This window comes from Squalius cephalus (genome assembly GCF_949319135.1).
Source record: "Squalius cephalus genome assembly, chromosome: 3".
NCBI classification, from domain to species: Eukaryota; Metazoa; Chordata; class Actinopteri; order Cypriniformes; family Leuciscidae; genus Squalius; species Squalius cephalus.
Window position 1 is genome coordinate 7812072 of NC_137124.1, and position 14521 is coordinate 7826592.

Consider the following 14521-nt stretch of genomic DNA (forward strand, 5'->3'; position numbering starts at 1 on the left):
TATATATATATATATATATATTAGTGCTGCCAAATCAATTAATCGCATCAAGTATAAAAGTTTGTAAGTGTGTATATATATGTGTGTGTGTGTGTATGTATATATATATATATATATATATATATATATGTATATGTGTGTATGTATGTATTGTGTATATATATATATGTGTGTGTGTATGTATGTATGTATGTATATATGTGTTTGTTTGTTTGTGTGTTTATATTATATATTTACAAACTTTTATGTGAGATGCAATTAATCGCGATTAATCGATTATATATTCAGATATGTATTTAATATTGTCAAAGGTTAAAAAATATCTATAAATATCTACAGTCTTTGCTTTAATGCATACTAAAAATATTGTCAGATAAGTTTTTGTTTAGGTATAAACATGATCATATTTTGCATGTGGTGTTTATATCTGTTTAAACCGTGAGTTTCTCCTCAGTGCAGCTAGAGGGAGTTTTAAGCTGAAAGTGACTCAAATAAAGCAGTTTCTCCACAGAGATCCAGCAGATGCTCAGGAAGCGCAAACAGTTTCCCACAAACAACAAAATAAAAGCTAAACAAAGCGCAGAGGAAAAGGTCTGTTAGCAAGATGCAAAACCAGACCATTCAAATGCTTCTGCAGCCAAAAATGCATCTGATAATAATAATTTCACTTGCTTTAATGCAAAACTGTCCAATAATATATACTTTGCATTAAAGCAAGCAATATAACTTATCCAACAACTCTTGTTTTAAAGCAAAACAGCCTGAAACTAGCCATACGCCTGCATTGCTTCATTTAAAACTCTTGCACACTGAATAGTAGTGATACACCAAAATCTGAAATAATAATAATCAATACTCAATTAGTAATTAATAACCAATCCTCAAAAATTGAGTTTTTTTTTAATCAGCATTTTAATTATATAATTCTCTCCACTCCCGTTGTTGAAATATATACATTTAAACATAGGCTATAATAACTCTATTAATGACAGATTTATTCAAACATGCATTACATAATGAAGACGACAGGTTTAGTAAAGTTTGTACAGCAAAAAGATGCACTGACTGAGTCTAAGACCTTATTCTGAGTTACAGATAACGGTACCATCTTCGGGAAAAATAATAATCCGACTGCAGAAACCGTTGAGTAATTTTTGCTCCTGTACGGTAAAGTCAATAAAGTTGCTCTCTCAATCCTTAATTAATCCTTTTTTTATTTCACACACATGGTGGCGGCTAATATTTGTCATTTACATTTACATTCAGTTCATTTGTTTAATTGCTTTGTTTAATTGCAGATTATTTTGATGATCTCAGTAATTTTCTGTTGATATTGCTTCTGTTGTCTTGTTACTCTTATGTTGTTTTTATTTGTTTGTACTTGAGTTGTCGGTGTAATTTTTGTTGCTGAGTGATGGTCGTCACGGTGTGTGTTGCAGGATTGTATTGGGCATCATCACAAAGAAGAATATTTTAGAGCATCTGGAAGAGCTCAAGCAGCACGTGGAGCCCTTGGTGATTAGCCCCGCCCACTTCACCTGTTAGACTCCGCCTCTTAGGAGGGACGCATGAAACTTGAGTGAAAAGAAAGACAGTTCTGAGTGGTTGCCCTAAAATAAGTCGCAATTTCCAGCTAGTTATAGATTAATACAATTGTATCTGTTGTTGCATTCAAGTTACTTGGCTAAATGTTTTTTATCATGTCTATTCACTTTCACTGATGTCTGCCGGAGTTTTTTACCACCTAACTCTGAAATCAATTGAAATTAAATGCACAAACGTATTGTGCAACAAAACTTGAACAGCAATCCTCTCAGGGTGGTCGAACTGTCCTACATGCGGGGTCCAAAATTAACTAAATTGCTCGCTGGTGACACTTAGACTTAAAAAAAAAAAAAAAATGTCATCAAACGGCTTATCGAAGTCAAAATAAAGCCTGTGTTTATGTTTATGTTATGTTTATATAGGATATTTAACGATTTTTTGAACACCAATACTTGGTGTTACGTAACAGAATGGAGGTTTTGTTAAAGATTATCAAGACCCTTTGCACCAATTAATTTGTGACCAGTAACTTTCTCTGTATTAACGAAGTTAAATAGGGTCGCCATTCATTTCATGTTAATGTCATTATGTTTTTAAACAACTTTAACCTAGAAGTTAGTGTATGGCCTCATTTACATTACATGGTTCAAGTGTCCCAATTCCTATTTATTTATTTATTATTTCTGGCACAGATCCGATATAACCTACAAACATGCAAGCAGGAAAAAAAGCACATGGATTCTGATTTCATCAGATCGGTTTCAGGCCTCATTCGTATGTGAGATTGAACGTGATATGAACCGGACACGTGCATTTGCGTCTGCCATGTAAGCGGGCAGAGCGGATATTCCCCTGGTGAGGAGTGACATCACCTCAGGTGGACACCAACCGTGATCACATGACTCTTTTCAGTGGCACAATGGAGGATAATGACTCCACCTAATATTTTGCTGCCCTTTAAAGACGGTGCAGAAAGCAAAAGCTTGTATTATTTGTAGGGCTGTCAAACGATTAATCGCGATTAATCGCATCCAAAATAAAAGTTTGTTTTTACATAATACATGTGTGTGTACGGAGTATAATTATTTTCTATATATAAATACACACACATGCATATATATATTTAAGAAAATGTGTTATTTATATATAAAATATTTAGATATAAAATAAATTATATATAATATAAATATATATACATGCAAATATTTCTTAAATATATACATGCATGTGTGTGTATTTATATATAGAAAATAATTATACACAGTACACACACATGTATTATGTAAAAACAAACTTTTATTTTGGATGCGATTAATCGTTTGACAGCCCTAATTATTTGTAAAGACCCTTGCACACTGAGTCCGAAATTTTCACATGCGTTTTTTTGTATTTTTGATTTGGTGGCTCTGAATTGTCATTCAAAATGCTTGCTATGGATGCGAAAAACGCAGAAAATCGAACCTGATCTGAATTGTTTTATGACGGACGAAAGTTTCGGAGGCAGTGTGCAATTGACATAACGTGAGGTCGTATTTATTTTTTAACGTGCGAAAATTTCGGATGCAGGGCCTTAAATCGTGCCGTTTTTACTTCCTTTTCGGCCTTTTCCGGGTCAGTACGTCTACCTTGGGTTGTTTCGCCAAGTTTATAGTCTAAATGCAGATATCAGATGTAAGCTGGTCGTCAAAAAAGAAGGATCTAGTCTACAAATCGGAATTGGGCATCAGGACCTGCAGTGTAAACGCGGCCTGAGACACAGAGATCCATGTTGAACATGGTTACATTTTGGACCCTGCTTCCAGGACGCTCTTCCTCTGCAGACATCACGTCTCTTGTAAGACTTGCTTTCACTCAGATTGTTGCTCCTGTCCTCGGCCATCCCAGCAGGGAAGAGTAGTCTGTCCCATTAGCCGTGGTGTCCTAGAAACGCACCTTTATGTAGACCTTCCCCTTTCAGTTCTGCATTGTGCACGTGTACTCACTGAGCACATCTAATACACATGCCGTGATGTCCTTCATCTAAATTTGATTTCTGTTTGTTTTCCTTTTTGTTTATTGCTAAATTCCTCCCGGGGTTGCCTGGTCTGCGTCCGCTGGGCTACAGATCGATGACATCTGACCCCTCGCGCAGCTCCGCCCCGACACGATTGGCGAGTAACTGTCGTGTGCAGCGGACTATTTTCTCATTCACCAGCATTTATTATCTATTCATCTTTGTAGTCACAGTAGCTGTTACTATGATGCTGTGTTATTATTACCATGTGACTCCCGAATCTGAGCAGTTCCTGTAGTTTATAGTCAGCTGTCCCCTAAACCAAAAGTCCTCACCTTGTCTCAAGTCACACCCTGTCCTCTTTCAGTCGTCTGATTTTCACTTTCTTCCTGTCCGCAGACATTTCACAAGCATTTCACAAAGGTTTGACAATCGTTTCACGAGCGTTTTATGCCTCTAGTTTGGACGGATTCTCGCATTTCCGGCTCTCGTCAAAATTGTCACACCTTTTATCTGTGATACAATCTGTCATCAAGCTTAATTCCCTTTTTTCAAAAGCAAAATCAAGAGCGTATTTAAAGTACAATGTTTGTTGAACAGACACATTTCTAAAGTTTGTCAAGAGAAATTAGTGTTTGGGTACAGATGCCGTATCCATCTGGAGGAAAAACACAGTGTTGGAGGCAAAGCGTTACAAGTAACATGTTACATAATCACGATATGCGACTAGCAGTTACTTCTAAAAGTATTGTTACCAAGTTATTTTTATACACTTCTACACTAATAAACATACAAAAGCAGTGGGAAAGTAACAATGTGGTTTAGTTAATAGTTTTTTTTAAATACTTTTAAATAATGTTTACATTTAGTCATTTGTTTTAATATTTTGAGTAATGTAACACCCATATTTCAAAAGTTTATCAAGAGAAATCAGTGTTTGTTTACACACACCTTATTCATTTAGATAAACAGTATTGCAGGTAAAGCGTTACAAATAACATGTTACATAATCACATTGTTTTAGAAGTAACAGGCTGTTAGTTACGCAAAATATTGCGTTACTTGTTTTAAATTTACACTATAATGTCCAAGCTACTTTTAAACGCTTTAACATAAATAACTACTGTACATAAGTACAGAAAAATAAGTGTTTTTGTAATGAATTGCTTTTTTAATAAAGTAATACTTTTGTAGGAGTATTGTAACACCTACTGTAATGCAGTTACATTGAACACGACACTTTGTCTTGGCTGCAAATGAGTGATCTAACACTGCAAAACTGATTTTATTTACACATATTATGAGTATTATTATGTACTATTACTATGAATAACATGATGTAACACAAAACTTGAAAAGTCATAGTGCATTAGTACTCTTCAAGTGGCGTTCCCCAACACTGTGAACTAATAAAGTGCACAACATCTGCGCATCTCCTGTAAATATGCTCTTGAATTTGTGTTGGAAAATTAACTTCACTTTCTTGTTCACCAAGGCCAGAGTGTGTGGATGAGATGGTTCACTCACTCTGTTTCACTTCTGTTTCGCAACACTTGCTTCTCACTGTGTAGGTGCTGTCGGCTCATAGAAATAACGTAGCGTTTCCAGCCCTGAGTAATCTTCCACACTCTCTGCCCTTCTCCAAACCAGAGACTGTCAGCTGTCTGTTGCCAAGGCTGAGGTTGGAGTCATCAAAAATCAGAGCTAAGATTTGATTCTGGGTCAGAACGACCAATTCAAGCCATCTCTGAGAATAGAGTTGTGCAAAAATCTCATCGGGACCTTCCTGCAAAGCTTGGCAACAGAACGAGATGTCAGTTCTCTCCGCACTCGTCAAAAATGCACATGGTAAATTTCTCTCCCTCTTTCTGTCTCTCTTTTTATAGGCGCCTCCTTGGTGTTATTACAAAAAAAGATATCCTCCGTCACATGGCCCAGATGGCAAACCAAGATCCCGAGTCCATAATGTTCAACTAGCGTCCTCCTCTTCCCGAAATGAGGAAGATGAGAGTGAAGAGGAGGTCCGTTTACTGGACAATCCATCTCTCTGACCACACGCCCCTATGGTTCCCTAAACCGCCCCAGTAAACACACAAAAAAAAACCACTATGCCAGATGGGACCCAAACCTGGTCACATCCTCTGGTTACTTGCACAAGACTCCAGGAGGAGACTTTCGAGGAAGCTGCTTGGAAAAACGTGAGAGTTTTGGGAAAAGCTCAAGTCTCGGAGGAACTTTCTTCAAACGCTAACACTAACTATCACACGCGCATACAAAAAACATCCACCCGCGGTCAAGACACCTTAACTTCCGCCTTCGGGTCCTGCTTATTTGACCTCTTAGCCTCCAGCCTGAGAAACCGTGTCCTAATGAGGTGAAAGGTCAAGATGAACCGCTCCAAATGCGAGGAGGGACCTTCACCGCCGTGACCCCTCACCAAAACACCCCAAAATGGACTCTGTAACATTGTTTACTTGTAGTGTGTGTGTGTGGGGGGGGAGATCCTGGAAAGAGATCGTGTTTGAACGCACCACAACATTCCAGTCGGGATCTGATGCTGTGAAGCCGAAGAGATGTTCAGCGTCCCGCACGTATGGATACGTCGTCAATGCAAGTGGTTTTTAGAGTATTCGATATTGCGAGATGATCAAAAATACAAACGTAGGTTTTGCGCTACCTAGCGAAAGGACGTTGGAGGAGAACAGGGTGAAACTCGTCTTCATTCATCGTCTTCATCCTTCGACACTACGAGGGCCAGTCTAACGTGCAATGGGACTGTAGTTAAAGAGCCAGCCGAGGTCTTCGAGTGCCCACGCTTTATGAAGTTTTGTGCTTTTGGTTACTGGGAATGAAAAACAAAGACTTTTCTTTTACAGCTGCTATCCTGGCTACTATATTTAAATGTATTTCGCAACTAACTCTAATAGTTTGAAAATAAAAAAATGTGACTTGACCAACTGTTTTTTAAGTTCGCAAACAAGCATTAATGTTCAAGTCGGTAAATGTTGGCTCCAGTGCAAAAATCACTATTCTCTGTATGTTCATATTTCATTATTGTGATTATAATGGTCTCTACTGCTGTTCATCCTTTCATAACTAATCAAATGTTTGAAGGCCTTGAAATTAAGCGATAACATCTCATATATATATGCATTTGACGGTTAAGAAAAGGCTAAATTGTAAATCTCAGAAAGAAATCCCCAGGTCGTATTTCTATAGAAGCTTGTTTCTGCCACTGAATAAAACATAAAAAGGTAATTCTGAGGGTTTTTTTCTCACAATTCTGACTTTTTTTCTCGCAATTGCAAGTTTACATCTCACAAATCCGCCCTTTTTTCTCGTAATTGCGAGTTTATGGAGATTAGTTGCAATTACCTTGGAATTTTTTATTCTGTGGCGAAAACAAGCCTCCATATATTTCATCCCAAAATGGAAAAAAAAATGCATTTTGCATAAAAACAATGAAGCCTGTTTTGAGACCATTAACATTTTGCATTTTGACCAATTTTCATGACAGTAAAGCATATTTTACCCACAAATTCTCTTCACTGTAAGTGCAAGAAAATCTCATTCTTATTACTGAAATGAACCATCTGAACAATGATTTCTGCATAAATTGTGTAAATAAATGAATTGCGTCTCTAATGCGCCAAATTGTCAATGTCAACATGCATATGACACAAGTGGTCCAAAAAGCAGGCTTCATTATGCTAAATATTTTTTCTTCCAATTTTGAAATGATTTGGAATTTTTTATTATGTTTTTTTATGTAAATACAGGCTACTTATAAACCAACTGGAATGTTTTTGGAGATGCCAAACCCTTCAGATTCGGGCACGACTGCACATTTTCTTATTGGCACTGGTAAAGCGATGATGATGGGATGTGACTGTTAGGAATCGAGCTCTAGTTCATGTGTGATAACTGCTGTTGGCTCCTCCAGTTTGTTTTTGTTTTTCAGGAAATACATGGCGCAGTTTTGCTCAAATTTAACACGTGTGGTAACAGTTGCTGTGCCCCGTTCTCTCTGTCAAACTGCATATCCTACCCTACCGGTTGCACTAAATTTAAATTTAAATTGCATATTAGCATGTCATTTTTTCCAAACAAGGCCGAAGTGTTGTCTTGTTACAGATTTGGTGAAGTTAAGTCCTTTTGCTTTCTTCCCATGGTGACCCTTCCCCTCTGATTGATGTGTTAGGTGTGGGCGGGGCCTCTGTGTTCTCATTAACCCTTGATGTTCCTCTGTTAATCAATGAAGAAAACAAGTTGTTATATATTGATCTCATTTTTTTAATTTATACTAGTGCTAGAGTTGTACAATATGGAGAATTTTACGTATGATTGATGGTTTGATTGTACATTAAAAGACAAATATGTAAAGATTAAATTGTTTTAAATGAAGTGTAGATCCTGTGTTTGCACTGCATTGCTTTCTCAGACGGCGTAGGGCGTCTAAAACGCTCCTCTCAGGTGAATCAAAGCTGAACGTATGTAATCCAGTCAGGGAGTATGAAATCCATCAGCTTCAACTTTCATTCAACAAGGTGTCACAAGAAGTTAAATTTGCTTTTGTAATGTTTTGCATAACATATTTGACTAAAGACTTTGCCTAGATGCAGATGGGGGAGTGTTTCGGAAACATGTTTGAAAAGTTAAATTCGGTGATGATGATGATGACAGTAGCAAAGAAAAGGTGATGTTTAATTTAATAATTAAAACTATGCATACCATGGTCTGTCTGAATACTCGATTCTGATTGGCTGGAAGGTGTGCAGTAAAATCGTTTAGTGCACAGCTAGTTCGAAGTCGGTCGAATCACCGTGATATCAATGAGCCCACAGAAACATTCAGGGACACAACTTATCGACGCTCACCCGTGACTTTTAATAATAAAATAGCTTCGCTGCTGAATCTCTACATTATATTTCTCAGCAACGAGGGGGCTACATCGCCATTTTGAAACTCACAGCTTCGTTATTAATAGAGAGAGACGAACAGAAGCAGGTACGTCTCTCTCTCTCTCTCTCTCTCTCTCTCTCTCTCTCTCTCTCTCTCTCTCTCTCTCTCTGTCTCTCTGTCTCTGTCTGTCTATCTCTCCATATATATATGTATATATTTAAAATATTCCGCCATAATTCATTCAAATAAATGTAATCTTACGCACTACTTTATCTCTGTGAGGGCAGAATGCTAGATCTAACAAGCCTGACGAAAATAACCCGTTAATTTTACCTTTCCTGGCCAATATTGCGCTGCAAACATCAATAACAGCTTAGAGTTGTCAATGCTGGCAAATTACCATGGTATAAACGGGACAATCCACGGCTAGCTGTGCATTAAACGATTTTAATGCACTTCTTCACGGCGGCAACGACCCTCCATCTTAAAAATTGTGCTTGCTTCCATTTACCAAGTGAGTAATTAATTAGCCTACTAGTAATAAACATACTAGTAGTATATTAATATAAAAAGCATCAGCATGTCTATATTATAGAGGTAGATAAACATTACTTGTAATATAGGCTATGTGCATGTTTGGGGCAGCTGTATGGTCTCTATGGACATGAAATGTATGGTTCTCTATGGTGAATTTTGCACATATTGAATTGTAATGTGTAAGAAAAGTTCTCATGATCTCTGTGTAAGTGATGCATTTGCACAGCACTGAGAGGTTGTACGCACTGGGAACACATGTATGGTTTCTCCTGTGGTTGCACAGGTCATTAGCAGCAGCGCCAGACTTTCCTGCCTGAGGACACACTGACGATTCACACGCACACACACACACACATCAAAACTGTACAGTGCGAGAGAACTGCATAAAGGTTCACAAGGGGGGAAACAATGTGCTATGAGACACAAAAACAACGTTTTTAGCAGGTTTCTGTTCTGTTGAGTACTGTTTATTCTTAAGATCAGCTGCACATTTGAATTCTCATTACAGAATGGGTCATATGGAAAATCCCAGACACTCATCTTGAATAGGAATGAGTAAATCATTTTATCAGTTTGACTACTTTGTCAAATTTAATAGTACACGTTCACCTTTCATTCCTAAGCCTTATAAAATGGTTTGTGTATTTTTACTTGCATGTGGTGTCTGTTTTCAAGGAAATGCAAATTTATAATTTTTCATAAAGCAGAAGTGGTGTGATATTTTTGATTAACTATTAAAGCAAAAAGCACATTCATATTTATTAGTGAATTAGATTACGGCTGTACTTTCATTTCATGAATGAACTGCAGTCATAATTTAAAATAATCAGCTTTCATTTGAATGAATTTAGAAAGCAATACATCTGTTTAAAATGCATCTGTGATAGTCAACTCTATACACACACACACACACACACACACACAAAGGAAAACGATCAGTTGACTAAGTTTGAAGCCTGTGTCATTTTCCACATTGTGTACAAAGGGACTTTTCCTGTGTGTATTTGTGTATTCGACCCTGTTCCCAGAGGAAACCTCTTTCACTGGTCTCACATTTAAAGGCCTTTCATTTGAATGGGTTTTCAGAAGAGCTTTCAGCCTCTTTTCATCTGCAAATGTTTTGCTCTCTGAACATGTAAATGGTTCATCGCAGTGTTTTTGCAGGTGGAAACCATGCTGACTTTCTAAACTAGGATTTTATTTTTTAACCCTTTAAGGTTAAAATCAGTTTCAAAGATAAATACAAGTTAATAATTAAAAGAAAACAAGTTGACAAAAATATTACATCAATATTTGGTGATAAAATATAGCATAACAAGATATTTTCACTACAAGTGTGACTTTGTGCCATTTTATACAAAATAAAAGCATTAAAAAAAATGGCAGGTCAAAAATGACGGCCTGCTTAACAATCTTAATATCTTATAAATCCCTCGTTATGCTACCTTATCTTATAAATCCCTCGTTATGCAACCTTATCACCAAATAACATTGGATTCAACCTTACTGTTAACTTCTTTTTTTTATAAGCAATTTTTTGAAGGCTGGTCATTACTATAAATAAAAAATTGGGAAGTTGTTTGACTCTGGGTGAATAAAGTCAGTAAATTTTAGTATAATGCAATAACATTAACTAGCATTTTTAGTTACGGGGAAATTCTCTCCGGGTCAAAATGACCCGAACACAACATGTTATATAAACTTGCCTTCACTAATACCATTTACATGACCTGACATCAGAATGTGTTTAGAGGTGGTCAGTTTTTAAATGCTAATGGTTAGTGAAGTCTTTACCACATTTAGATGAAGAGAAAGCCATCTGTTAGCATTTGCTTTCTCATATGCATTCAGTTTGAGAAGTTCCAGGAGAAATCTTTTTTTTGTTTGCCCATGTTAACCAGACAAACCTCGACTCATCACTTTTAAAGCTTTGGTTTGGTTTGGTGTGGTGTCAGTGTTTGGTTGTTTAGAGACACTCCTTCCACACTGAAGGCAAGTGTGTGGTTTCTCTCCAGGATGAACTTGTGCGTCAAGAGTTTTATTTTCTATAAATCACAATTCTAAAAAGTTATCTTTCAAGTTGTTTTAAGTTCACATTTGACATTAAAAAGTCAATTTCACAGGGAAACACGTTCGCTACATAATGCACTATAGAATCTCTTTGGAAACGTTTTTATCAGACTAACAATGTTTTTATTTAACATTGTGTTAAAAATATGTTTGATTAATGTTATATTTAAATGGTCTTGCTTGCGTGAAGCCTGTCCAAACTTGTTAACGTTACGTTCAGTTTGGGGTCAATATGACCGAAGAGTTTAAGTAGTGAAAAAACATACGCGTCATAATTTTGTTATCCTGAGATTTCGTGAATTTTCCTAATCATGTAAGATCCTTTCAGAAATGTAATTTTGATTTAATGATAATATTTCTGCTGTCCACTATGACACGACTGCACACAAGTGATGTTTGGGGTTCACACTGATCCCAGTTGACAGATATGGATTTTCACAAGTTGTTGTCTGTCTGTTTGATACTGAAGGTACCAATTCATAAACATTAATGTCCATACACACACACACACACACACACACACACACACACACACACACACACACACACACACACACACACACACACACAATCCTCTGAAGCCTTACTGGTTTTAGATTGACCCCAAATGTAAGTAATGTTACAATTTACTTTATATAATTATTTCGAGTAATTAAAAATTGATTTAGTTACAGTTACAACTCGGGACAGATGACGGAACTGTCACTTGCATGCGCTGCATCGTCACGAAAGTTTGTCGTTTGCACAGGTTTTTAAGCCTTGCCTATTTTTTTTTAATTATCAAGCGCAAGAAGACGCAAAAGAGAACTCAGTTCAGTAACCACGCGCTGTTTGAGAAGTTTTGTGTGCGCTACACACATCTGAAGCACATGCACAGACAGCCGCATCTCAGTCAGCGCGCAAATACAGAATTGGGTTCTTTTTAGTCCACAGTAGTCGATTGTCGAGTTCACGCACGTGATCATGTAACTAACTAACTGCGCGAACTCGACAATCGACTACTGTGGACTTCGACCGAAAACAGGAAGTAAATACAGGTATGTGCGCTGGCTGAATAAACATCACTTTTATTCATATCTTTCACATCTACTGCAGTCAGATTCACCGTGTTAACTCTGAAGGAATCACTCACATGGCTGGGCACTTGTAATGACACATCAAGGATGTTAAGAGGCTAAAGGTAGGTTTAAAACTTGCCCCATTGAAGTCAACAGGGTGCAAATTTTAAAAAGAGGATAACACGGTGTAGGCAACAACGATTTTTGTCGTTGTTCTCTGTATTGACAGCACTCCAAATGTACAAAAAAATGAGCTCAATGTTAAAATTGACCGGAGTTCTCCTTTATTAATGATTCATCTATATTTCATTTATACTGCGAAGTTTATGCAGTGTTATTGATTAATTCAATTTCTGTTCCTGAAAAATGTATTTATTAAGTTTACAATGAAATACAACAACCAGGTCTATTTTATTTATGTATTACTTTTTTTTTGTGTGGGGCCAGTAAATCCTTAGCGTAAATTACCTCTCATCTCTACGAATCATGTGAATGTAAGCAGAGTCGGTCTGCCCTATCGGATGGTCTCTTTCATGATGCTAATTTGCATATGCCAGCCAGTGAACGACATGTGCCGAATTCTGACCCTTGCCATATTATTACCCCCTGAGTCCCCCAGTATTAGGTTGGTACTCAATGGGGGGGGGGGTAATAATTTTGCAGTGAGCACCCCCCCCCCCCCCCCACACACACACACACACTTCAGCACTTCTTATGAGCCAAAACTCTTACCGTAGTGAAAAGCATGGTTTCTCTCCTGTATGCATGTGTTCATTGTGCCCGAGGCTTTCAGCTAGTCAAAACTTTGCCACACTGAGATCATTTACAGGGGACCTATTATGCAAAATTCACTTTTACATGGTGTTTGAACGCTAATGTCTCCACAGTGCATGTAAAACAACCAGCCTGTAATGGTAAAAATACACCCACTCCTTTTTATTATAATCCCCATAAATCAGAAGCAGTGTCTGAAAATGTGCTGTTCCAGATTTCCCCCTACAAATTTGATTATAGCATGAAAAGTCCCGCCCATGACTGGTGACGATGTGCCCTGTTGACCCAGATCCCGCTCGGAGTGAGTCTTCTGCTTATATCCTCACTATAGGACCCAGTGATATCATGTGTACGACACATTAACACTACAAATCTTCTGTTATTGGATGTGCCATTGAACATAAGAGTCTCCATAGACTTCTGGCATCTGAGCCACTGAATTTCATTTATGAAGGACATGTGCCGAAGAAAATAGGTGAAGTCTTATATGTTGGTGCAAATCATTTTACAAACGAGGGTCAGTTCAACTCTGGATTTGCACAAAAGTTGATTCTAAAGGATGGGTTGATACCAAGCTGCAACCTTCCGGTCTCTCTCTTGAATCAAACACAGAAGTGACTTAAACTGCAGTTCATCGACTGGCCACTAGAGACCGGCTGCAACAGAGAGTCAATCCCATAAACCCCCATGTTAAAATGCCCAACTTTACAGCAGAAAAAATGTGTTTACAGCCTGGTACAAAAAGTGGTTTTGGTCTATATAGCTAATTTTGCCCTTCATGACGACTGTGAGGGGGTGATATTTTTTATTTTTTTATAACTCATCCGTATAAATTATATTAAGCCTTAAAGTTCTGCATAATTAAGGGCGTGGCCACTTGAGTGACAGGTGGATTGCCGCTGATGTCACTACTCGCCATTTGTCTGGGGTTCAAAAAGGCTCTTCAGAAACCTACGGGTGAAGTCACGGACACTACGTCCATATTTTAAGTCTATGATCGAGACCAACATCCTACTCCACTTCCCACATGAGCACTTGTACAACAATACAATTTATAGATGATCATGCTAATCGATAAGTTGAATAAAGTTAACCACAACAACTACATGAGTTCAGCTCGCGGTTCAGTAAACACCATGTTGCTTTCTTAAAGTAACTTCTTCCTCTCTCCTCTCTAAAGTCTCTCCATCCGTGTCCAACTCCGGGTCGAACATATATGACACAATTCCTGGCATTTTGGCAGCGTGAGATTCTCCAGTTTTGTTGTTGCCGGAGTATCCGAAGCACGGGCTGTAAAGGCTCCGGCCTCTTCTGGAAATGGGGCGAAGGGCAGCAGCTTTGAGCTGACACGTCACACACGTTCTGGGGACACCAGAGACTTGTATCACATCTTGTAAAACGGGGCATAATGGGTCCCCTTTAAAGTTAGCTCCTGATCTTGTGAATGGTTAATACATGCACATAATTGCTTCTTAATCTAGAACCAAAATGTATTAACTTACTTCATCCTCTAAAACGACTTATTTATATATTACTTATACGACTTAGAACAAGAAAATAAACACTCACCACAAATATCATTTGAAGAAGAGGACAGCTGGAGAAACAAGTCAATTCCGGATGAATTTATGATCACGTTTTG

The 14521-nt window shown here is 37.7% G+C and overlaps 1 protein-coding gene across 9 annotated transcripts in view; it reads left to right on the plus strand.

The window, feature by feature from the left end:
- The window catches only part of clcn3 (chloride channel 3), a gene marked incomplete at its 3' end in the record, with an annotated part of 72056 nt that extends 64109 nt beyond the window's left edge, over window positions 1-7947 (plus strand). For 3 of the 9 annotated variants that reach the window (XM_079867649.1, XM_079867650.1, XM_079867652.1), the window contains 3 exons: window positions 1440-1515; window positions 3650-3695; window positions 5425-7947. In XM_079867649.1, coding sequence (XP_079723775.1) covers window positions 1440-1515; window positions 3650-3664 — 91 coding nt within the window. The remainder of the gene's footprint in view (window positions 1-1439; window positions 1516-3649; window positions 3696-5424) is intronic. The other 6 variants (XM_079867643.1, XM_079867645.1, XM_079867646.1 and 3 more) reach the window with 2 other exon arrangements.
- Between the last annotated feature and the right edge of the window lie 6574 nt (window positions 7948-14521).